Source organism: Accipiter gentilis, chromosome 23, assembly GCF_929443795.1.
Source record: "Accipiter gentilis chromosome 23, bAccGen1.1, whole genome shotgun sequence".
Taxonomy (NCBI): domain Eukaryota; kingdom Metazoa; phylum Chordata; class Aves; order Accipitriformes; family Accipitridae; genus Astur; species Astur gentilis.
In genome coordinates this window covers 1,336,967-1,361,753 of record NC_064902.1, presented here as the reverse complement: position 1 = coordinate 1,361,753, position 24,787 = coordinate 1,336,967, and the positions used below count along the sequence as shown (strand labels likewise).

The window sequence follows — 24,787 nt, the reverse complement described above, 5'->3', positions numbered from 1 at the left end:
GACATAGTGAAGTTGTAGTATTTCTTTATTTGAGATGTATAGGAACAATTACACATGTCGTAGAAATTATCTTAATTAATTGTCTCATTTAAGCAAGTATGAAATGCTAATATATGAAATTACTCAAACCCCATTCATCATTTCATACCGTATAAATCCAGTTCATAACCTTTGACAAGAAGCAAGTCAGACAACAGAACAGAATTTCAGCAGTCTTGTCCCTGGCAAACCAAAGACAAATCTTGGTAACAAAAGCAAGCTGGTTAACGATAAGCTTCTAATAATTAACATTCTTGAACAAACTATTGAGGAATAAGATGAATGAGCAGATCTGTAGCCAATTCAGTAATGACTTTTTGTTTATTTAACTACATCAGGTTTTAGAACATCTAAGACAATTTTGGCACATAATTGACTCAGATGCAATATATTGGAAACAAGGAGCAGATTGCCTTTACTAGGGTGAATTTACCTGGTTCTGTATAATCAAGCAGTGAATGGGGAGATGATACCAGTGAGAATAAAGAAATAAGAGTAAGGGGAAAGGAACTGGTGCATGAAAGATGGAGGTACTGGGATGGGAGGTAGAAAGGAATGGATAAGAATTACAGATGTAAATGAAATCTGTCTGCATAGATTGGTACCCATTCATTTTGTTCTCTGTTTTTCAGAGGAGAACCTTCCTTTCAGTAGCTTTTTTGCTTGTTAGACTCTTCTATGTGTCTTTAAACAAGGTAAATTATCTAGTACTTGTTTATCTTGAGAAGGAGTGAGAAGGTGTCTGCACCTTCTTTCCCTTCGGTAGCAGCAGACCAGAGTAAAGGGCAGCTCAAAATTATGTGCCATGTCGACTGAACTGTAAAAGAAAAACCTTGTTTAAAAAAAAAAAAAAAAAAAAAAAAAAAGTTGAAGTTTGGAACCCCCTAGTTTTTTCCATACTTTTCCATTTTGGGACTTCTGACATTGCCTGTATATATGTGTTTACACAGATTGATGGTATCCTGAAACACTGTTGTAACCTGACAACTGTGCATACAACAGTGCATGCATTTGATGTAAACTTTATCACTACATACTGCAGGTCCTGCTGTGCTATATCTCTGAAGCATGATAACTTCCTGCGATCTAGAGCCATGGATTCAACTCTGATGTGGAATAGGGTTTCTGTGATGAAGATGATACCATTCTTAATGTACAAGCTAAAGGGTGTACGACATACAGGGCTAAATTTACTACGGCTGCACACCACCTCTAGTAGTAAGACAAAAGTTTCATTGTCTGCTGAAATCCTGCATAGATTTTTAGACAGTTGTAGGTAAAAGTAGCTATAGATATGATATAGCCATATGAAGTAAAATTTAAGAGTTACTGAATATTTTGTTCTGGTATTGAATGTCCTTCTGAGAAGCAGAAAAATCTGTATAACACTTTCAACTTTTGCTTTTGGTTGAAACTAACCCTCCTTCAAAGGTGACTAAAAGCCCATGCAGGTATAAAGGTCTGGTCAGAAGTACACTTTGTGGACTCTACAAGGTTTGTTCTTAAGAGTACCATTTTTGAGGCAATATCCATAGAAAAAGTTGACTGAAATGTGAACAGCAGCAAGAACTCACGTGGATTAACCCCTTCATCCAGTTTCACATCTAGGGCTGAAGCAGAAGCAGTATATACCACCTATGGTGGCTGCCTTGCTCCATTCGTGAAAGGAAGTCTGGGAAGGAAGTCTCTGTTGCTGGGAAGGAGAGGAGATGAAGAAATTATGATTTGTTTTTCTTGTGAAAACAATGTATTGTAGATGTCCTTGAGATAACAGGAAATGGGCTTTTGGGAGTAGTACCAAGGAATGGTGTGTCCTAGGCTTTTACAGTGGAAAGTATTGCAAGTTTTGGTTTGGTCATCCACGTGTCCAGTATCCAGAAGAAAGTGTGGTATATTTGGTTCTGCAGCTTATTAAAATAAATGGGACATGGCTTTCTTTCTAGTAACCCAAACTCTGCACCCTCATTGCTTGCTTATTTGATTAGATTAATATAAAAAGATCAATTTTTATTCAATAAGAAAGAAAATTATATTTCTCAATGGAGGGAAGTGTGTTGGCTTTAAGAGTGGAAGAGCTACCCAAGGACCCTGTCCAAGTCTTTCCAGAAAAGTTAGGAGTTTTATTTCCTTGTTGACTCTATTGCTGCTTCTAGACTCTCAGGCAGTTTGGTCTGCAGCTTTCCCCAGGAGCTGAAATGCTGACTGTCACCACCTTGTGTCAGGTCTCAGGGAGGCTTTGTCACCACTAGGCATTCATTCTCCCTTCAAACCAACACAGAAGTAATGCATATATAATGTGCTTCCTGACACATGGTTGCTGGTTACTGCTCCGTGATGGATGCATTCCTAAGGGTGTTACTGCAGAGAGCTACTGCATGTTCCACTAATGCAGCTAGGAGCAGCTAGCGTGTTCATGCTAATGATTGATATCAATGAGTTTTCAAGGGTTGTGGCAAAGATTTCTTGGTGTTAGGTACTGGGTGTTGAAATGCGTGTGTATATGTGTGTGAAAAAATTGGATTCTGACTACAAAATGCAACTCTACTCAACTCCCCCAAAATACAAAAAAGCTGGGTTTCACAGATTTTCTTAGCAAGTGTCCTGGTTTCAGCTGGGATAGAATTCATTTTCTTTCTAGTAGCCGGTATGGTTGTGGTTTGGGTTCAGTATGAGAAGAATGTTGATAACACACTGATGTTTTCTGTTGTTGCAGGGCAGTGTTTAGACTAAGTCAAGGATTTTTCAGCTTCTCATGCCCAGCCAGCAAGAAGGCTGGAGGGGCACAAGGAGTTGGGAGGGGACAGAGCCAGGGCAGCTGACCCCAACTGGCCAAAGGGTATTCCATACCATGGGACGTAATGCCCAGTATATAAACTGGGGGGGAGTTGGCTGTGGGGGGGATCGCTGCTTGGGAACTAACTGGGCATCGATCAGCAGGTGGTGAGCAATTCCACTGTGCATCACTTGTTTTGTATATTCTAATTCTTTTATTATTATTGTTGTCATTCTATTATTGTTGTTATTATCATTATTAGTTTCTTCGTTTCTGTTCTGTTAAACTGTTCTTATCTCAACCCACAAGTTTTACCTTTCTTTTTCAATCCTTTCCCCCATCCCACTGTGGGGGGGCACAGTGAGTGAACGGCTGCTTGGTGCTTGGCTGCTGGCTGGGGTTGAACCAAGACAGTGAGGTAGCTGGCTCTCTGTTTTTGAAGATAAAAATCATGTCCCAGTCCCATTCTCTTGTTAGTGGTATTTATTTATCCAATAGTCCCACTGGAGGTGGTGAGCCAGACCAGATTTTATGTGGTGATTCTGTCCACAAATCCTTTCAGAGGATTTGAAAGTGATAGCAGCAATAATAGTTACTACAGAGTGCATCTAATTTTGAAAGCATTTTGCCAGAATACCTGTACTAATGCGGTGTTAATGTCTTCGTTGCTGCTGGTGTTTCAGAGCATTTGTAATGCACGGCCTGGCTTAAACAGAAGCTCAGTGCAGAAAACTGCTCACAAGAAAGAGCTTGTTGGCTAGATTTCCCCACAAGAAACTCCAAGGTGCCTTTGTAATGTAACCCTTTATTAATGATAGAAATTGAGTCAAAGGACCGTATTGCAAGCCACTGAGGTTAACCAATATGCCACTTAAATATAACTGTAGTTTGTGTTATCTGTAACTGAAGAAGGTCATGGGATCTATCGTTTGCAGTGGGAGTTTGCAGTGCCAACAAATTAGCATCAAAAGCTCTGGCTCGGCATACAGAACAGGGCAATAACTGCAGCCTCTGAAAACTTCTCTAGAGAGCTGCGAATGGAGAGGAACAAGCTCCCTCAAGCTTGTGATCTTACTGTCATTTATTACAACAGCCCCGCTCTTGTTGCCAGCCTTAATGTGCTTGAGAAACTGTCAGCTGAGCCTTAGGAAGCAAATGGCAGAGATGACAACGCCAAGGCGGCCAGGGAGAAACTGAACCCACATGAAGCGCGCATCTCGGAGGAGCCGCGCTGCGGCCGCTTGCGGAGGGGATGCAGCGCTGGGGGTGAGCAGACATCTCACCTCTTTTTGCTTTAAGGATGAGGAAGGCAACAATGGCATAAGCCCAGAAGAAAAAGGACTTCTGAGAGGGTAGGAAAGAAAACCAATTTACTTTGAGAGCAATGAATTTAAGTGCTTTTGCCCTTTCTTAACAAGACTGGCTAAGAAGGAGAAAAAAGGAAGAAAGCAAAGTCTCCTTCTTCTTCCCCTCCCCCTTGCAAAATCCTACATGCCCTTTTGGCAGAGATCCATCATTCACTTAATGTGTCCTGCTCAAATCAATTCATGTGTCAGGATTTGGAGAGCTAGAACAAAATTTGTTTGCTGATCCCATCCACAGATCACTCAAGAGGATTCATAAAGGTTAGTAAAAAAGCCCAACAAACCCACATTCAATTTGCTATGTAGTGTAATACATTAGAAAATGACAGATTCCAACAGGGAGGAGAAAAAGTCTGACTGTACAAACCAGTTGGTGAAAGTCCACAAGCCCCTTGAAGCACATGCAATTACACAAAAGGGGATTTGCCTCATTTGGCAATTGAAAAAAACCTGCCCTCTTTATAGTGAAAAACTGTGCACTGTTGAGCAAGAAGGTCGGGGCTGGAGGAGGCACCTGCCCCAGGGGCAGCTCCGTGGGGTGCGCGGGGGCAGCGCCACGGCCTGCGGAGGAGCCGCACGGCAGGACGGCGAGCGTGAGATGGAGCACGCATCCGCGTGACGGGAGGGGTTCCCTCGGCCGCCAGAGCTAGCTCCATCCACTGCTGTCTGCGGGGTTTGGGAGTGTTCCTATCTCCAGATTTCTTCTGGGGCGTGCGTGGAGGAGCTCTGCCATTACATACCCCCATCGGGGCAGGTTGGGAATTTTCTCCTCCAGCTGCTTGTGTTCACAGACCTTAGGCAACCTATGAAACGACTCGTTTTAGGATTCCCTGGGTCTGTCTGCACTGACATGTTCAGCTAACCCAGAGTAAAACTAAGAAACAAAGATTCAGTCCGAGTGTCCATAACTGTCTGGTAACGAGCACTTCTCAGGATACAGGCACGAGCTGACTTGGCCACAGCATGCTATTTTGTCTGCTGATGCGCTGAGAGGGTTCACTTTATGCTGTTGCAACACATACAAGTAGGACCTTGCTTTTTGAAATTATTCTTAATTAAAATACAATTAAATGCTTTAAATAGAAAGCAGCTTTCTCTAATCTCGCATTTGAATAAAAGGCATTGCTATAGAATTTAGTCAGCAGAGCGTTCAGGAACGTGTAAGCTCGACTAACAACACCCTTCTTGCTTTCCTAGGTTCACACAGTTGCGACTTCATACAGAACATTAGATTGGGAGAGTAGAATCATTCTAGCTGAAGATCACACCAACTACATTAACCTACTCATGGACTGATGAGCTATTTTATAGCCTCACTGTATGTAGTTCCTCTGGTAAACAGTGTGGGGCATGATGTCACACTTGCTTAAAGCAATTTGTTGAGTTGTAAATATCACTAATCAATTCCTGTGACTGAATCCTGTGACCTTGGGTGTAATCCATGACAGTGCTGACTTTAATGTATTTTCTAGCCTTAGCAGAAGTACTTTTAGCTGCCCTTTCCCATTAACTTCCCATCTCACTAATAAAATACTAAGAGAATTATATTCACCACTTCTGCCAATTTTAACCGGAAACAATTCTGACTAAGGAATATTAAATGGTGCACGTTGACAAATTTGATCTCCTCCTAGCTGTTGCTAGGATTGGCAGCCACCTCCTTGGCCTTTTCTTAAAGCCAGACATATTTTGCAGCCCAGGAGCTGCAAAGCCATCTTGACCATAATTTCAAACTTAAATTTAAGGAGGTTTTATTTATGCCTAAAGCAGCACAGAGTACGTGATCTCTGTCTGTGTGAAAGGTTTTATTGTGAGACTCCTCCAAGCTGAGAACTTCTTTCTTTGAGTCCAGAGCCTCCTTCCTGCCTCTCCTCCACTCCACCAAACTTGCACGCAGACACTTTTGAAAATGATTGGTATTTGTTTCCAATTGATCATCTCCTAAAGCAGAAAAAATACTTTACAGACTGATTATTTTTTTTAATAGGTTTCTGAAGGGCAGTTTTGGGGAGGATGATTGAGGACAGGACACAACTATCTGACAGGAAGGATATTTGCACTCAGAAGGTTTTTTTCCTAATGTCTGAAATGATTCCAGTGATACAGGCCCACATCCTATTAACTGAATTGCCTTCACACTATAGATCACGGGTCAAAAATCTGTGCGGAGAGGCTGACCTGGCCAGGTTTCTCTGACTCAGGGCTGCTGAGCTCTGACACTGTTGCAATGCCATGTATGTGCACCCTGTGTTTGAAGTAAGGGTGAGAGCTCAGGAGCAGAATGTGATCTGCCAAAATCTCTCTTGCTGTCTTTCTATAAGGACATGAGAAATCTCTGCATATTTCGTTTTCTTCCAGGCTTGTGATAGGTGTATAGGCGTAGCCAGTAACAGATACAGCCTTGTGGGACTCTACATTTCTGTAGTCCCCATGGAGATTTTACACTTGTAATTCTCAGTTCTGGGCTTTGACTGTCTTGCTGGCTACAGCAAAAATCCTCATTGCTTCACAACGTCTTGGTGAGAACCTGATGTTGCAAACTTGTCTTTCATCTTATTCTGTGCTGCTGCACTACCTTCAGCACCTCCAGGCCTCCCAGAATTTTAATTTCAAGTGCCTTGGCACCGTAGGTTTCAGCAGATGCATCAGTCCCGTTTTTGTGTTGTGAATGTGATGGGCAAATCTGCAGCTCTGAGGCTCGCTGTGCTGAGTGACGTGGGCATGTGGGTGGCAAGGAACTGCAAGCAAAGGCTGGCAAAGTTGTTGGAAAGTTTGTTCCCTAGAATCTGAACTTCAGATAAATAGTACATGCTGGCTGTAATTTAAATTCAATCAATATTCAGTTAAAAAATAAATAGAAAGCTTTTTAGATCAGTGAGGTAAGGGAATGTTGGTTCAAGGAAGTAATTACATATTATGTAGAAAAAGTCAATTTAAGTTCTCAATAATTTACTTAAGTGATTTACTTGACTGATGTGTTGTCTTGACCCAATAGGGCAGAGTAACAGACACTAAGTTATGGCATAGTTCCAGCAAAAACAGCCGTTGTTACTGTCCGACATAAATCATTAGCTACTGTCTTGTTCCAGGTGTACACAGGTGCTATTTAAAAAAAAAAAAAAGTGATAAATTTTATGTTTGTAAACATAACTCTGTCAAAACTAATCCTGTTTCTGGCAGATGAAGATGTTATCCGTACCTCTTGGTAAGGCACTATACATTTTCAGGAAATAAAGTTCCTAGTATATAATTAGCTGAAATTGGCAGTCCATGGGGTGGGAGGGATATGTGCTGGTTTTTAACTGGATAGCTGTGAAAGAAACTGCCCTCTTTGCCAATCCTGCACATACACACGGGGGAACAGCCGAAAGAAGGGCCGTTGGTGTGGGCTGTTGGTGACTGGGTGAGGATGGCACCCGTCAGCGCTGCTTTGCTGAGCAGATTGGCTCCGGGGCTGAGCCGGCATAACCGCCTCCGCTTCTCACTCCAGGCTCTGGGCTGTGATCAGATGTTAGTGGCTTTTTAAGGATGCTCTTTGGACTTTTCCCAGATTACATACCGTACATGTGGAAGATAGAGATTTCAATTTGTAGTCATGACGACGACACTGGCCAATACTGCTTTTCTCTTTGCTTGCTGTAACTGTGATACACAGAGTCCTTTTAAAAATTACCTTTTGTGCTGTACTCTTTCTTTAAAGTTGAGAGTGAACTTTAGCCTCTGAAAAGACGAAACCCCCAGTGAATCACTGGTGCATTGGGTAGGTGTGCTGAGCTGCTGAACTTAGTCTTGAACTGCATTAAGTCTAAAAGAACAGCACTGAGTCCCATATGCTCATTGCTCATTCCAGATATACGTGAGACCAACTGAAATCTGAATTTAATCAATTGGTCAGCTACACTAGAATGTCTGCTGGTATTCCTGGATAAAGTTGGGAAGGTATGATCCAACATGTTAAAAAGCTTCAAGCAACCCATGAGTCACCTGTTACACACCTGTTTCCCTGTTTTATATTTACTCTCTTGAGCGCTTATAGCAGCAGTGCTAGAGGTATGTCTCCTCTCGTGCTTCAGAAGTGCCTTCCCTGGGCAGCCAGGATAGGCAGTGCTCAGAGAAGCAGGCTCAGATGTGCACAGCAGGTATGGATTCCTGCAGCCATCAGTTTCTGAACACAGTCTTCCACTGGCACTTCAGAAGCTCTGATTATACTATGGACTAAAACAAAAAAAAAAAAAAAAAAAAAAAAAAACAACCAAAATGCAAAAAAAAAAAAAAACCAACTAAAAAAAAGCCCCAAACCACTTCCCAGTTGTACTCCCTTGAAAATTAATATTGCATTGGAATATAATTCAACTGGTGCTAATTCAGCACTAGCACTAGTATTCATGATCTCTCTTTCATTCCCACGGACTGAAGATTAACAGTGCTAGAAAGGATCTCTGGAAGAAGCAGAAAGCTCGAGACTGAGGAGGGAAAACAGACATATGGTAGTTGGACAGTATGGTGGTGGGCAGCAAAATATAGGTGCATTCTTCATTTAAAAATATGGTTTTGCAATCTTAATGTGAAAATGTCTATTGAAAATAATCAGACTGGGAGCATATACAACCCAGTAAGCCACTTTGGGGAGGCAACTATACCAAGTGTTTAGAATGTAGCAAAAATGGTAACCATTTTTTTGATGATTTTCCACATACATTCTTCCAGTAATCAGTAGCTTCAAATTTCTGGAGCTTGGTTATGTAACCAGATAATCAGATTAATATTCGGGACCTATTTACAGAAAAACAATACACCTATGATCTATTGTGGGCTGGTTTTAGATTTTGAACTTCAGTGGTAAATACAGTTGATAAACTACAGTTAAATTAACGTGATAGCCCTGAAATACTAGTAGTATTTTGTCTTTTACAGATGAGAATAGGTGTTGAAATTAGTTCTCAAAGAATTAACCTGAACTTCAGTCCTTTCAAATCTTCAGTCCTTTCAAATCTTCAGTCTCTTGATAAAGCCTATAAATACCACAGACAGGGCTTATGTCATTAATCTCTTAATGTTATAAACATTTAATGAAGTTAAATTTGAAGTACAACACATTATAAAATCGATCTGATCTTGCTGGGGAGACAAAGGGAAGAAAATTGTTTCAGTCATTTGGAAAACAAATTAAGAATTATATTCACTTAACTTTGAGGTGGATGAAAAATTATGACCAAGACAGATAGACCCATTCAAAGGAAAGCAGGGATCGGGAGCAGGGGAAACCTCTCTCTGTGTTAGATGCGTCCAACATATATTAACACCACCGTCAGTGGCAGGCAGCCCGACATGAATCACTTGGGAGATGACAAGCAGCGCTTTCCTAGAAATTGGAGGAATTTCACTCTAAACACTGCAGCTCGGACGCCTCTTCCACAAAGTAGCTACTTTAGCAGCTGGAGATTTCAGTGCTTTTGACCATATGTCTTCACTATGCCATCCACAGTTAACTTATTAGGGGGACGTTCACCTGCTCCCAGCGTCGCTCCTGTTCCCTCAGGCATGGCATGCCCTGTTTGGCTCTCAAACGCGATGTTGCATTCTTTGGCTGGAGAACAAAGCTATTCCTCCTACAAATGCCTGCAAATGCTTTCCTATAATTCGCTTTCTAAGGAATACGTTGGAGCGTGAGGTTCTCTCACCTTCTGCTGAAGTGGGAGCAAGGGACTTTACTGGCAGCCAAATCAGTTTCCTAGCATGGTTTAACAGCACCTAGCGTCTCCTCACAGTGTTAAGTGGGAAGAAAATAAATAAATAAAAATAAATGCAACCCTATTAGCAAAGGATTACTGTGTAAAGATCTAAGACAATGAACAGGAAAAGTGAAGGGGCAACGGACATGTTAAAATGCTGCAGACAACAAGCTGCTCAGAGGAAAGTGTATTTGTTCGTTCTTTTTAAAACTCGTTATTTATTTTCTCTATTCTTCAGGTCTAATGTCTCACTAATGAATTCCAGGGGGATTTTTGAATCATGGTGATATCATGGGTTAAACCCCTTCTCTACTTTTTGAATGTAAATTCTTTTTGACATTCTTACTCATTGCGGAGCATTGACTTCTTTCCTACAACAAAACCAAACGCTATTTGGTTTTGCATAGTTAACATTTTGCTAATGGGTAGCCAAGATTCTCTCAGCAGCTCAACAACATTTTCTAAAGCACACTGGCGTTGTTGTAGCAACTGGTGGCTGATCTGTGAATAAAGCAGATGTCATTGTGGAGGGATAAAGGGAGAATAATCTATCACTCGGCCACTACCACGCCTGCCCAAACAAGTCATCAAGATGACAACTTTGGTGTGTAGTCACTAATTAATGTCTCTGTATCACCTTATCTCATCTTGTTATTATATAAACCAATCTTATGTTATAAACTCTAAGACTTAGCCCCTCACTGTTGTCTTTCTCATGGAGGAAGCGCAGCTAGGATGTGCTGAGGCACTGACAGTTTGCCAGCTTCCTTTTAGACTTTGATTGATTTTGTACTTTTGTCCAAGCTGGTCTGGCCTAAATAAACACATATATTCTGGGAAGTTTTTTTTCTTTACCGTTTAATCTGAATTCAGCTCATGAGGCTTGCAACTAAAGATGGGCAAGCATCAAAATATTCTGACTGGTACCCCAGCTGAGTACAAAAGCAGAGACAGAAGCAGATAAATTGCCTTTCTAACTTCTCAGAAAGGCTTTAATCCTTTTATTATTATTTTTTTTTAGCTTCTATTCTAAATCTCACAATTTATACTTATTTTGTACAACTCATTGACCCAAGTGAGTCACCTCACATCTCCCTCTTTTGGTGGCAGAAAATACGATGCGGTTTAGCACTGTCCTATTAAACACTTTCCATTAGAATTTTTGCTAACTTTTTTGTATGCTTTCAGTGATGAAGCATCACAGCAACTTGCCCCTGCTTTACGGAGACCCTCAGACTTTGCACTGAGTTTCAGCTTGCCAGAGGCTATTAGTTCCCTCTGTGGAACTGCTGTCCACATCTTCTGACTTAAAAAGCCTACTCTCTGCTACCTCCTTTGCCTCACATCTTTGTTATTCATTTGACTTAAGGAGACAAAACATGAGACCAGGTTTCTATGATTTCCCTGGTGCATGACTCATACTTAATGTGGAGGCTATATTAATTACTGTGTGCTTAGTATTTAATGAGGTTGAGAAGGAGTCTCCTCACTTCAGCTACACAGAACACGCAGTGAACCTACTACATGCAGTGAATACATTTCCAAAACACTAAAATCTGGATATGTATTTTATAAAAGGAGGCAAATCAGTCATTGCTTGAGTTCCTTAAAATAGGATGGCAAAAGCTGAGAAATCTGGGCCGTAGTCCTAATTCGTTCACAGACTGCCTTTGTGCCCACTGGCCAACTCTCTTGTGCTTTGTGTCTCCTGATTTCCTGTCTGTTTGTGGGGATAATACTGGCTGATGAAGGCCAAGCTCAGTGCAGAACATTTGTACAACTTGACACCACAGCATTATAGAAGGCCAAACGGAATTATCCTGATTTTTTTTTTAAACATATGAAAAAACTTTTTTTTGTAATAACTTATATCTTCCTGAGTGATGGCATTATGGTCTAACACTACTACCGGTACTGTATCTTCTCTGTCCCCCTTTGTTAACTTGTTTCTCAAGATGCCAGGTATTTAATATCCTCTGTAGTTTAAAACAGTTCAGATAAATTTCAATCATTTCAAAAATAAGCTATATGTGGACAGATGTGATGCCCATAGCGCACATTTCCATGGGCCCACATGCAAAAGAAAAGTTCTTGGAAAGAAATTAAGTGCAAGAAACAACTCATAAAACAGGTTTCTTGTTGATTCAATGGAGTAGATGTTTGGATTTGGCTTGAGCCAAATGAAATTGCTCTATGAGCTGTGTACCAACTAGGCAGCCTTAGCTTTGGCTAAAATCTGTCCATTTAGCCAAGCCCTTTCTGTGTTCCCTGGTAGACTCAGTAGTGTGCCTTCCATGCACCGAGTTTTTCAGGGGTTTTCCTCCTTGTGTGTTTTTTCCTCTGTTTTCTAAAGCATTTCTGGGCAGCACCCTATCTATAATAGGCCATTGGTTTCTTTACCTTTCAAGTTTCTTTATCTGTCTCCTAGTTAGACTAGTTCTTGTCTAATGAACTGCTTTTCTCTGACCATACTAAAAAGCAGTCTGATGGAGTTCAGTAGAAAGTATTTTTCTTCAAGATACTGTTGCCATCACTTGGAGGATCTCTATGCTCCCCAGCTGATAATGAGTCAAAGTATGTGACAGTAAAATGCAACCCTTGGGACAATACCAGAAACCTCTCTAATGGATTTTGGTTTAATTTTCTAAACTCTATGGGGCCCAAAAATAAGTTTGGGGGTTTTTTTTGTAATCAAGGCATTATGGCCTCTTATTGTGTAAATAATAAAAGGTTTTCAGGGTAAAAGGAGAAATGGCATAAAGGATCCAGGAGAGAATCTGCCAAACTAATTTGTAAAATATTCTTAGGTAAAGCAGTGTTTGCTGACATCATGTGAGTGAAGCAAGCTCAATAACATTGAGAGAATAAGAAAAATTAGTGACTGGAAAAGGGTTGTGAACAATGAGTAAATGTGATTAATGGATAATATTAAGCACTATCTATAGGACTGTCCATGTGAAGTCCCACTTAAATTGGTAAGTCTGCCTGATGAAGAACAAAACTCAGCACCGCCTCTTTACAGGTTTTTGCTACAATTTCTTACGCAAGTTAACCTATTAGAGAACACTTCTTCCAGTCCACTCTCTTTAACTTTGTTTTAAAAAACCATCAGTGCAGCTTTCCCAATAATATTGAAAAGGTGAGTTAGGAGGACATGGTGTATTAGATGACTGGAGCAGTTCTGTATTTCTTGTATTAGTCTGAAAAATTAAAGGTACACTGAGAGAGGATGAATGGTTTTTTATGTTGAGTGTCCTCCTCCTCTGTTGTATTGTAGCCCCACATACAGACCAAAAATCAAGACACACAAGCCGTCAGTGACTGGGAATGGATCGGAGAGCTTATAAATACTCTATAGAGAGCTTAAACTCCAAGTGCTTGGAGAGAAGAAAATAAGAAGCACAAACATGTTGCAGGCAGGCATGCTTGTGAAAATCAGAAAGTAAAGCACTGCAGTAACAGAAAGTTGTGCATAATGTGCTGTTCCCAAGAAAAACTTCTGTACATTCTTATAAATTAGAGGTGCACAGGGTTTTCTACACCGGTAGTATTGGGTTTCTGATGTACTGCTAGTGAATTGTTTCTATTGGCAACCACAAAATCAACTGTGGATCTGGTATGATGTATGCCACATGTATTTGGGGGATATAGGGAAAGGATGTGAGCTAGCATAGGAAACACAAAAGCTAGGGTTAAGTTTTCTGTGCTCAGAGAGTTTGGCTATGTGTTAATAATCATAGGTAAGTGGTGCAATTTTGATACCATCCTCTTTACCACATTTGGGGGGGGGGGTTGCACATAAAATCCTCAAAACATTTCTCTAAGGTAAATATAATATCTTCTTCTCCCAGAGATATCAAACCTCTTTACAAAGCAGGCATCTTTCCTAACAAAAGCATGATACAGTGACTTTGCTAACAAAAATACAAGCAAGGAATTATATGAACCTGAGAGCACCAGTAGTAAATATATGGTGCTACACTGAGAAGTGAGATTTCTCTGCGACTTGTTTCTGACCTCCCAATTGCAAATTACATATGTGCTATTGATGAATCTGTGAGTATGTAATAACAACAAAATGGAAAAATCAGTGATTTCATAAGACTCCAAAGCATCAAGAGGAGCCTTTAGGGTTTTACAGCACCACCTCTGGACAAGAGAATCACAAAGTTCTGGTATCCTTCTTCAAACACTTGGAGTCCTTTAGATCCAAGTACATCTCTTCATCATTTTGACTTAATCATATGTTATGAATTGTTTGTTTCCATAGGTAGGAGTCCCTTAATTTTTGTTCAAGATTAAAAAGCCCACCTTTGAGGAATTATTAGTATGATTTTGACCAGAAGAACATCAATTATGTTAGCAAATGAGGTCACTTGCCATCATGACAACTATTCAAGATAACCATGAATTAAGAGAGAATGTTTTGGAATCTAGATGAGCTTCATCATCTGAAGTTCTGCTGTGTGATAAAATTCCTGTGCTTGGTTCAGTTTTGGCCAGTTTTGGAACATTCAAGCCTGACTCAGACTGCACCGCTGTTGGTTGACAGCAACAGTATCTGCCGTATTTGGCCAGCCCTGTCAGTCACTGAGTCTGCAGTTTAGTCCTTCTACCAACAACAGAGTTGGAAAGCTTCTTGTTCAGTTGACTTCTTGGGGTTACAAGTTGGGGGCAGGGGACTGTATTAGTTAATACACTCATTTTGACGTTCAGAGTGCATATTTCCTGATGTCTATTATAATGATAAATGTAAAAATGTCAGCAATACTTATGCTGAATCTTAATTTGCATATGTGCACCCTGACTGTAGTCTGCAATGTTTCTGTATTCAACAATTTGATTTTGAAGTGTGGTCAGTTAAAAACAGTTTTGTAATCCACAGGATAGTTCATTAAAAGCCTTGTGTAGTATGGTAGGTGTCCATTATTTTCCTTTTCTAAGTAACTATGTACCCTTACAATAACTTTACCAAATGAGCCACTTAAGAGTACATTTTAAGGATGTTTTCAGTTTAATTATCACTGTTGAAAGACATATCTCCATTAGATTTGTGCATACATGGCAAAGAAAACTTAATCATTGACTGATTCATGTTTTATGTAGGTACTTCGAGTATTCAAGCTAATTGTATTCAGGTTAGTTGTCCTTTTAAAAAGGCCGAGAGATAAAATCCTTAAAACTTGCTTAGGAATCCCAAGGCAGAACTGCTTCATTTCCATGAATCAGGGTTCTGCTATCAAATGAGGAAGTGAGATTTCATAAATAATAGCTTCCCAACTTGCAATTACGCTTGTTCTCTTATGCTTCCTACTCGTCTTACTCTTCCTGCTTCTTGAATGCATGTTTTCTTTAAAAGCCTCAGCTAGGTTATTAATGTGGACAGCAATCCAGTGCTTCCCTTGGTTAGCAGAGATGAAAAGATGTATTTTCTTTTGAGAGCTGTATTGTTCTGCAGTTGTGTGCATTTCACTCCCATTGTGTGGTTCTTCACCAAGTAAAAACAGAGCTCTTCTATCCCTGAGGACAAAGAACAAACTGTTGTCGGGAGAGGAATATCTACAAAATCATAAATCTTTCTCCTTGCCCTGTTTATTCTTCATGCCATTCAAGCCCACTTAGCAAATGACCAATTAACTCCAGACTCATGGCAGATTCTGATGGGCCAGATTTCTCCTATCTAAGATAACACAGCCAAATTTCCAAATACTTTCTAGCTGAATGCAGTGTTTGGTTTTTCCTTGCTCTTTAATTCATAGTTCCCAAACTGTTATTCCAATTATCAAACAAATTGACATTTTCCCTAATTAATGAACTGATCATCAGCAATATTGTAAAATATAGGGAAAATGTGTACCAAATTCATTTCATTGTGCATCCAGTTCTTTATTATTGTGAGTAAAACTGTTTAAAGATATTTGTCCTTCAATAATTAATCTGCTAGCTGTACATTGCACATCACTGCATACTGAAATATACAGGAAGCAGGAGTTTCACAGATTACTTTTCTATGGTAAAAACATGCTGCAAAAGTAATAATTTTTAAAATAATTCTAATCAGTGAAGAAAACACACTTTTGACTATGATATGGTATCCACTAAGTAAAAATCCAACACAAACTGGGGGGGAATTCCAATATTAAATGTTAGATCTGAATTATTTAACCATAATATAGTGTTGTAATTAACATCCATACTGTATGTACTCCATTGCATTTTATGTCTTATCAATTCTTGATGTGCAGAATTTAGAAGAACTAAAAGCAATGACTCAATTACCCCCCAAAATTGCTATATTGCTTTATATTGACAAGTCATAAGTTTGAAAGTAAATTATGTTAATCATTTTACTTTGATATCCCATGCTGGTGTCTGAATTGCATAAAAATTCTATTTTGTGTCAAGTGGCAGGTCTGCAAAGAAACTGTATATTTAACCCTAACTATACATTGCTAGGATCAGGTACTGCATGGGCTTGTGTTCTTACATAAATAACATATATATAAGAAGTGAGTTAAAAAAACCCACCATGCCACATTCAGACAAGTTCTAAAAGGTTAGGTTGTTATAGTGAAACTTCGCAACATCTTTTGTGATACTTGTGTTTACTTTCTCAGAAAACTTTCCCTGTTTTCACAGTCTTAGGTGGGAGCTTTGCCTCAGCAAGATCAATGGACACAAGATGTATCATCTGTATCATCTACTCCTTGTAATGCTTGCTGTTATCAACAGGAGTCAGTGAAATGCACTGCATGCTGGGTGGTGGTTTCTTTCCTTTAGCGATGCCCCTCTTAGCCTCATTAAAGGCGTGAGATCCTGTAGTCTGGAAGTAGGGAAGATTCTGGTCTGTCCCAGACAGAAAACATGCAGTATCATCAGTAGCGCTGGGCCATTTTTCTTACCCAATGAAAAACAACATTAAAATTAGATTATTTTTTTATCAGTCATAAATGAGTCAAGCAGGAGGAACAGAATGATTCTAACAACAGAGAAATATTTACCACTCAAATATCTGAAGAAATTAGCAGTGATAAAAAGGAAATCCCATAAAGGGAATGCAAAATGCCTTAGCTGGACTCTGAAAAACAAGTGAGTAGTATTTAAATTTGCCTAGAAGTTTTCCTGGATTTTTGAGCTCTGGCCTGTTGGGGGCAAAGAATAATGTAAAGGCCAAAAAGAGTTGGACAAAAAGTAAGCTTTGTATCCTATCTATGAGAATCAGACGATGTGTGTCATGCTAGTTTTTACAGTCATAGTCTACAGTCTTCCACTGATTAAAATCAAATTTGACAGTAACACAATATAGAGGTTTAACTGACAGCATACACAGCACATTTGCTAGTCATAACGCCACAGTTTAATGACTGACGCATGTGGGAAGCTAATTCAGATTTTTTTTTCTTGAATGGGATAAATGAGCATCCAGTTAATACCAATCATGAATTCAAGCCATGTGACAAAATTGATGCTACATACCCTGTTCTTGTTTTGCATATTCTGCAAATTGAGCTGCAGGAAAAGAGCCAGTTTGTACACACATCCGGAGAGAAAGTTCATTCTGCTTTCTGACACATCCACCAATTACAGCTGAATGTATCTAGCTTGCTGCTGTTGTGTCCACAAACTAATTACCCTTTCTCTGTTAAATAGCGTACGAATTACAAATTGTATGCCTGTTTTGAGAAAAAGTACAGGTTGAACAAGCAGACATAGTATAAATAAAATATTTATATAAAAATAGTCTCTTACAAAATATACTCTTTTATCCTATGGTTGATTTTTCCAAAAGAAGGAAGTTTGTCTGGATTTTCTTATTTTTAGACATATTCCAAACAGGACTTTATTAATGCTTCTTTCTTTAATTGAAAAAAAACAAACAAACAAAAAAAAAACACCACCAAAACTGGTAAAGATCTGTAACCCCTACCACTTGACTTTTGTTCCAGACAACTAGCAGCAAACAGGAGAAAACAAACAAACGAACAAAAAACAAAAACAAAAACAACAGTGTGTGTCTGTGTATGTACATATATATAAAGATGCTAGCTTTTGTACTTAAACATCTAGTATTGTAGAACATATCCTGCAAGTCCAACTAATAGAAATATCCTAGTTAAGAATAATATATACAGCTCCATTTTTCCTTGCTGTTTCTAAAAAATTATTCCACAAAGAAAGCCAGCTATCTACTTTAATTGCAGAATAGTTCCAAAAATGTTGGTAGAGTTCTTTTTAATTAAATAAATTAATATTAGTTTTATCTGAATAAATTGTTAAATATTGCTATTATTATGCCCAAGTGTCCCAAATCCCTGTGCTAAAATCTGCAGCACACACACACGGAAAAGGCAGATAAAGCATTGTCTACAGAAAATGTCAACAGTTCTACTCGCTGTAGCAAATGGTACGAAGTGGAAAGATGGGCAAGACCAGCAGAAGCTTTTCACAAGTGTGGAAGCCTAAATCTGTGTCATCCACACACTCACATGGGCAATTCACGACAGGGCACTGTCCATCCCATCCCGTGCAGAGCCCTTTTTTGAGGATTTCTCCCCTACCCCTCCCTGCTCCTTATACACTGAAGTTTTTGACCACCTTTTTGCCAAACCAGAAGTTAGTTGCCACGCTCAGAGATTTTTCTCTGACCGGTGTCTTTTCACAAGGCAGTCAATGCTTCTTGCTTTAGAGGTGCAGATTAACTGAGATGATCTTTTTCTCTGTTTTGTGTGTCAGGTGGCTTGGGGTGGGGTTTGTTTGTTTTTGTTTCTTGGCTGACTTTCATAAGAGTCTGAAATGTGTATCCACATAAGCAATGAAACATGAGAAGAAAAGAGAGGGCTCCATTCATCAGCATTTCTTCTGGGAGAGCAGGTCTTTCCTACAGTCTTGTGTAGGTACATTGAGTGCATGTGCAAATGTATTCATGGCCAGGGACATGCCAGCCTGCCCAGCCACGTACTCACTTACAGGTATATACTTCTGTTCTTTCACTGCATGTGTTGCATTTAACGTAGCAGCACCAATGAAATTTGCAGTTGCACTGCCACACTCTTGAGTACTGGTGCGTATTGTAACCTCGACCACAGCACATCAGATCGCAGCCGTTAGACTGCTGGGCTGTCTTGTTGCACATCCTTCCCTGCGTTCCCACACTGCCGGTGACAGGGTCTTCTTCACAATAATTGGGAGATTTTTCTATGTACACTAAATCTGTATCCATGGGTTTGCGATAGGAAAGAGGCTTCTTTATTTTGAGAAAGGTTGGACGCTTGTTACGACTTGCTCTCACTGGTTCGACTTGAACAGCTTCGTTGTATTTGTCCTTAAGGATGTAGCCCAGCTCCCGGAATTTAGGCAGAGTTGTCCAGCACGTTTTAGTGGTACAGGATCCCGACACCCCATGGCACTTGCACTCTAACTTCATGTTTTCTTCCAGAATCTGTATTTGGAAGAACAAAGAATGATGCATTAATACAGTCTAGGACCTCTTCAAAAAAACAGTGTTATTTGATGCATACTGAATGAATCCAGCGGTAGTTGCCACCAGACATAAAGCCACGTTCCCTCCAAAGCTGTGGGTTTTGCTTGCCTGGTGACACTGTTACCCCAGGTAGCAAGTGCTCACCAGTGTCAAATGATTTTTGCCTGCAAAGCTGATTCCCCATTTGCACTTCAAGTTAAGCGGGGAAGATAACTTTGCCTAATTTCATAGCCCACAGACAAAAGGTAAAATGGGACCCCCCTTAGCCACAGCTTTTCTTCACTTTCATTTGCAATATGATCGTACAGATCAGCTTCAGATTTGCCTGTTGTCGCAATTTTTGGCATATGGCAGTGAAATTAGGAACTGGCAGAAAATCACACCTTTACATGAAATGCCACATGCAGGATACTTTGAAAGTTCAACAATAGGTACTAGAACTTGATTTCTGTAAACAGAGGTTCAAAAATAAACTGCATTTCAGTTCTTGCACCTGAAGATGACATAAGCTGGTGCAATATGTGATTAAGCTGATAAAGTCTAAAGCTTATCCTCACATTAATCAACAATGTAGAGCAGATGATATTTTATTCATACAGGCATCATCTGTTCTAAATGTTTCAAGTTAATGCTCCAATTTGAAAATCTTATTATTTTGATACACCATAGTCTTAAGTTCTTTGCACTTTCTGGAGAGTTTGAAGTGTTTGGGCTCTTCTCACATGGATAACGGAGCATAAAAACCACCCCAGCTACTTTGCAAGAAAACTAGGTCTGTCTTAGAGCATAAAGGGTAAGAGTAAAGATGAGGAATTGGTTTCATGTTTTATCATCAGTTCTTGTTAAAAATTTTCTACCTCCTTAATACTGTAAAACCATCTCAAAGAGCTAAACATCAAGGCTTGCTCCACCCTGTCTCATGTTCTCTTCTTTGTAGGGGTCTCTCATGCTTATGCCTGAGTTGTCACTACTTTCCATTTGAAGGTAACAAGCTTCATCTTCCCTTCAACCTTCACATCCCTTGAAACTTTATCCCTGTATCTTCTCCCTCTTGCTGTTTGTTTGCCAACCCAGTCTTTACTAAATAAAATTGGAGACCAGCTTAGTCCTTGCTGTCTGTCCTGAGCCCTATAACTGACCCCCTTAGCAGCTACATTTGGTTAATGCTAGAAAACATACCTAATTCCAGCAATTAATCTCCCACTGGTCTTTGCTTGAAAGAGAACATAATAACTTTGATGACTAAATTCTGCCTAACCTGCCAGATACCAGCAGTGGAAAGCCCAGCCAGAGGGATTATTTGGCTTCAGGGAGTGGCCACATAATTTTTCCCCTGAGAAACCCCAGCTGATCTGTGCAGCCCCAAACCTAGGCAGCTTAGAAGGCTGGAGGGAGGTCAGTGACGTGGAAATGGAACTAAACCTTTGCTATAACCCCCCACTTCAGTTTTGGACTTTTGGAAAACTTGCCATGCTCACCATTTGCCTTTCCACCAGCTGCTGCTGAAGAAGGCAGCCTGCACTGAAGGAGCCAAGTCCGGCTCGAATGCTAGACATGTGTGCTGGGACTTCAAGTCTAAAAGCTCAGCATAAACTAGGGGTGGCAAGGAGAAAGAGCACATCTTAAGTTGTGCAGCCAGCAGATCATAAGTCGTGCACTAACACTGGTGAACATAGCTCAGTCCTGTTCTTGGCAGCCTTAAAACAAGTAATCTAAAGACTACACTTAGCAGCTTATTATTCTTGTACCTTTTGGTCTTGAGGCTGTTCCCGTGCCACCTAGGCACAGTAATTGCTGTTGCCTAACCTTAGGATAGTTTGTAGCTGCTGCTTTACTCATTGTTCTTCCTCTGCCCCTTTTCAACAAAGATTGGGATTTAAATGGCATTAAAGTAGCTTTATTTGTATTTTAGTCTGTAAGTGAAGTGTCAGCACTTGTGGTCTGAAGACTGGATTAAAACCCCTAGAAAGCACACGTCCAAGATTTTGACAGGTGAACTTAGCATATATTAGGTCACATTTTCTGCTACTTGTTTTAAATTAGTTTTTCATGCAAACTGTCTAATGACTGCCCTAAAACTCAGATGTGAGAAACTTTTATACTCAGATCTACATCTTAACTTGCACTTCTGCTCAAGCTTTGGCTTACATTTTGCATTATCTTGTTATCTTGAGTTTCTCTCTCAGCCACTGCATACTTCTTTTATTGCTCACTCATTCATAAGGTAGTACACTTAGAAGATAGATGAGGAGATGGAAAAGGAGTTAGAGCACAGAAACCGGAAAAATAACATAAATTCTTTTAGCCTCATTTGTACCTTTTTAAAAGCTCTCTTTTTTTAATTTGAAACTAGCCAGGGATACATTTCTCAGCCCTAATTCAATCACTGCTCTTGTTCAAGTGGCTGGCCTTATATCCTGGTACGATGTTCAAACTTGCAACAAAATATTTCTAACTCGTCTTCCATCAGGATCTGCCAAACTGACTTGAAACATTAATACAAAATGCATCATGGCTTAGTGTCATCTATCCAGGTAGGTCTTTTTTCCTGAAGTGTAGTTAAATAGCTTAAATTGCCTTTTGGTTTATTTCGTTAACATCCCATCTACAGCCAGCAATCTCTGAGAGTAGTTCCACTGGAAAGAGCTGAGCAAGCGGCTGGAGCAGTTCAGCACCCGGGCGGCCTCGTGTCACGCATTGGTGTCCTGCTCTGGGTGACACGATGCCAACCAGAACGAGCTTCTGCTTTTCTGGTCTCAGCCAAGGCTGGGCACAAGCAGTTAGGCTAAAAAGGTCTGGTTTTGTCTGAACATGAGAAGTTTGAACACTACTAGTTGAGCCCAAGTGCAAGGGGTCCTTCTCAGATGACCAAAAGTGCTTGGAGGGGGATGGGAGGGGGCAGAGGGATGAGAAAGAGTTTTGTCTTTTAATGCTGTGCCACATTTATTGTTCTCTCTTTTTTTTTCTTTTTTTTTTTTTTTTTTGGAGGTAGCACTTCCTAAGAGTTCCTGGCTAACCCTCCCTTTTCTCTACGCACTTGTTGGGGGTGCGTTTCCAATAGGCTGTGCTGAAATCGCTCCAATACATCTGCCTAATCTGGGACCACCATAGTCTGCAACTGAACTTCCCCTTCCAGTTCTGCCTCTCTACCTTTTGCTCACAAACCCTTTTGTTGGTTCTGTTCTTGTATATATATCCTCCTTGCTGGTGCTGTCTTTTAATGCGGTGTTTTGCAAATTCAGCCAGAGGTGAATTGACTCTATAGCCTTTAGAAAATAGGCTACTTGTAACTTGAACCATCCATCCTCAGCAAAAGCAAAAGCCTGCAATGGTGATTTGATAGTTTTATTGCACTGTGATATCAGGTGCTTGGACTATTTGTTTTGCATTAAAATATGCAGATGGTGGTATTTTAATACCGTTAGATTATTCTAGTAGCCTCTGATAAATTGGTGCCTTTATAAATTCAAGATGAGACTTGAAAAGAGAAGGAAGAAAGTAAAATAGGGGATTTTTGGGTAGGGACAGGAGGCTTCAGTCTTTCCCTTGGTTTCCGTGAGACAAAAGAAGTGCTCTACCCCTTAAAAACTTGGTCTATGTTAAAACCAGAAAGCGTTCTTGACCTCTCAAGGTCAGGATTTGTTTCTTTGAAGCTATAAGCCAGCAGCTCACAGTTTTTGCATTAGATTAAAACTTTATATATGTTACAGACTGACTTTTCCTAAAATGTAAGAGCCTGAAGGGCACAAAATTTAAATCCTAGCTCCTCTGTTTCTTACCAAATGACCATATCCAGCTCCGTCAGCCATGGAAAGTAAATCTGTATGCACCAGTGAATGCTCTGAACTGGATTAAATGCGAACAAAGAGCTGGAGTTCTTTTAGCTTTGTCCACTTTTTCTTTGAGCTCCTACAGTAAACTGTCAGTACTTGTTTTTCTCTCTCCCTCTCCCTCTTGCCATTAGCCTCTGGGAAATAGTTTGTGTGAAGAGAACTTGCGCTGGCTCTCTCTATTGATGTTATCTTCAGATACAGTACCTTTGGGCACTGCCATTAGGAACCTAACATGTTTTTTCTTCACCTCCAGTTTTGCAGAGAATGCATAGGGTGCGTCATGGAAGGGTGGCAAGCCGTAGCTCTGGAGAACCCCGCAGCCCAGGAGCTGCATGGGCTGGTACCAGCACTGTGGTCCTGCAGCGGGCAGGCTGGCTGCTCCTGGCTCCCTGGCTGGGAGCTGGCTAAGCCAACGGTCCTGGTTTCCAGTGAAACCAGCAGAAAGTGCTGCCTGGTGTGACTCGGTGCCGGAGCGGCATTTGCTTACGAGTGCTGTCGCCACTGCCCTGCAGCCATGCGGGAAGTGTGTCCTCGGGGTGCTGGGACAGGCGCTGTGGGTGTTCAGAACCACTGGTGACCCTCGTGCGGTGGGTTTTCTCAGCTCAGCATCTCTATTACCCGAGTTACTCGGCGGTGTGTACAGCCCTGGGTTTCCAGCATCTAAAGTTAGCTGACTTTCCAAATGCATCTGCCGGGGCAGTCTGGGACCCCACACCCCACTCACGTGGGGTCCACGTACTGCACAGCCCTGGGTTCAGTCACCAGAACTCTAAAGCACTCGATGCCAAAGCTGTCCTGAAGGACTTACAGCACGAAATAGTGACCGTTGCACCGCCGGTGCATTCTCCTTCACCAACAGGATTCCCATGGAAACGAAATCCTGCCTCACAGTCAATACGCTGCCAATCCCATAGTGCCTGAGGCCAGGGACCCTTTACTGCTTCATCAGAAATAACTCGGTCTCCAGACTACATGTGAAGCAGATGTAATTAGTGAGACAACAGACACCGATTCCTAGCCCACCGAGGCCATAATCACATCAGATCATCTGGGTCAGGAAATACCTGTCTCCTACAAGTGCCTGCACACATACCTTTACTATAGGTCAAAGAAAACACAACTATTGGCAAAACAAGAGTGAATTTTTCACTCCAGAGAACATGGCAAGGCCCGGATAGCGGTCACAATATTTCTGTGGGCTGGGGAGGCCAATGGACAGATGCAACCCTGCCCTTTTCAGCTTGTGGCAGATGAGGATTTACGATTTATATTACTTTCAGAGGCAATTGTAGCCATAAGGCAAAGCTCCTCAAGCTTCAGGAATGATGTTAGAGATACGGGTTTTGCTTTTGAAGAAGGATTCATTAAGTAAAGATATTGTTTTAAACTAATACAATAATGTCATCTCACATTTAGTCTTTCAACAAATGAACTTACTTGAGAACCAAATTATTCTAGAGCAACAGGCAGTGCAGTTTAGAGTGAGACTAGGCATTGAAAAGGGCAGTGGATGTATATGTAAGATTGATTTGACAAGCAGTGAAAGGACTATGTCTAATTAAAAT

The 24,787-nt window shown here is 40.6% G+C and overlaps 1 protein-coding gene and 1 long non-coding RNA gene across 3 annotated transcripts in view; one reads left to right on the top strand and one right to left on the bottom strand.

Moving 5' to 3' along the window:
- LOC126049539 (uncharacterized) overlaps nt 1-24,787 on the top strand; it is a 154,973-nt gene that overhangs the window by 105,965 nt on the left and 24,221 nt on the right. The window lies entirely within an intron of this gene.
- WNT7A (Wnt family member 7A) overlaps nt 16,860-24,787 on the bottom strand; it is a 37,329-nt gene continuing 29,401 nt past the window's right edge. Inside the window, exons 4-5 of one of the 2 annotated variants that reach the window (XR_007509235.1) lie at nt 18,395-19,347; nt 16,860-17,581 (exon numbers count right to left, since the gene is read on the bottom strand). Coding sequence is in view for 1 of the 2 variants with exons in the window: in XM_049826047.1 (XP_049682004.1) it covers nt 18,868-19,347 (480 nt within the window). In the remaining variant the exon portion in view is untranslated. Of the gene's footprint in view, nt 17,582-17,844; nt 19,348-24,787 lie in introns of those variants that run through there. The other variant, XM_049826047.1, reaches the window with a different exon arrangement.